This window comes from Etheostoma spectabile, chromosome 19, assembly GCF_008692095.1.
Source record: "Etheostoma spectabile isolate EspeVRDwgs_2016 chromosome 19, UIUC_Espe_1.0, whole genome shotgun sequence".
NCBI classification, from domain to species: domain Eukaryota; kingdom Metazoa; phylum Chordata; class Actinopteri; order Perciformes; family Percidae; genus Etheostoma; species Etheostoma spectabile.
In genome coordinates, this window is record NC_045751.1 from 17187303 (window position 1) to 17187920 (window position 618).

The 618-nt window shown below is 54.4% G+C and overlaps 1 protein-coding gene across 1 annotated transcript in view; it reads right to left on the reverse strand.

Moving 5' to 3' along the window:
- Positions 1 to 11: 11 nt before the first annotated feature.
- sox19b (SRY-box transcription factor 19b) overlaps positions 12 to 618 on the reverse strand; it is a 5264-nt gene continuing 4657 nt past the window's right edge. The window contains exon 2 of the mRNA XM_032544484.1: positions 12 to 380. Coding sequence (XP_032400375.1) covers positions 119 to 380 — 262 coding nt within the window. The 3' untranslated portion in view covers positions 12 to 118. The remainder of the gene's footprint in view (positions 381 to 618) is intronic.

A 618-nucleotide genomic window follows, 5' to 3' on the forward strand; every position in this document is an offset into this window, starting at 1 on the left:
CCCCCCCCCCCCCCCACAGACTCCATCTCTTGTTCAGCCAGCTGTGCATCGTGAGCATTTCTGCTGCGCCCACCCAGTTCCCCCCCTTCCCTCCCCCCATTGGCTCCCTCTTCCAGTCCTAGATGTGTGTGAGTGGGACGGTTCCAGTGAGGTAGTGCTGCTGGACACTGGTGTAGCCCCTCTGTGCTGCCGTGGGGTCCCCAGCGTCCCCCCCGGGGCCGGGGATGTACATGCTGATCATGTCCCTGAGGTCGCCCTGCAGAGGGCCCCGGTGGTGGCTGGGCGTCCCCGTCGGGGGCGAGTGGGACACTGGCTCCGCTTTCACCATGGACATGGTGACGGGGCTGTGCTGCTGGGGACTGCTGCTGTAGGACATGGGGCTGGGGGGGGAAAGAGGACCATACAGGTTAACATGTTATTGAACAGTATAAAATAATTTAATGGGAGAACTCAGACCATGCAGTAATCGACTTTGCTCACATAGTTTCAAAAATGACTAGAGCTGCAAAGATTAACCGATCAATCGACTAATTGCCAACTAATAAATTATTTGCCAACTATTTTGATTATCGATTAACCGGTTAAATGTGAATATTTTCTAGTTTCTTCTCTCCTCTG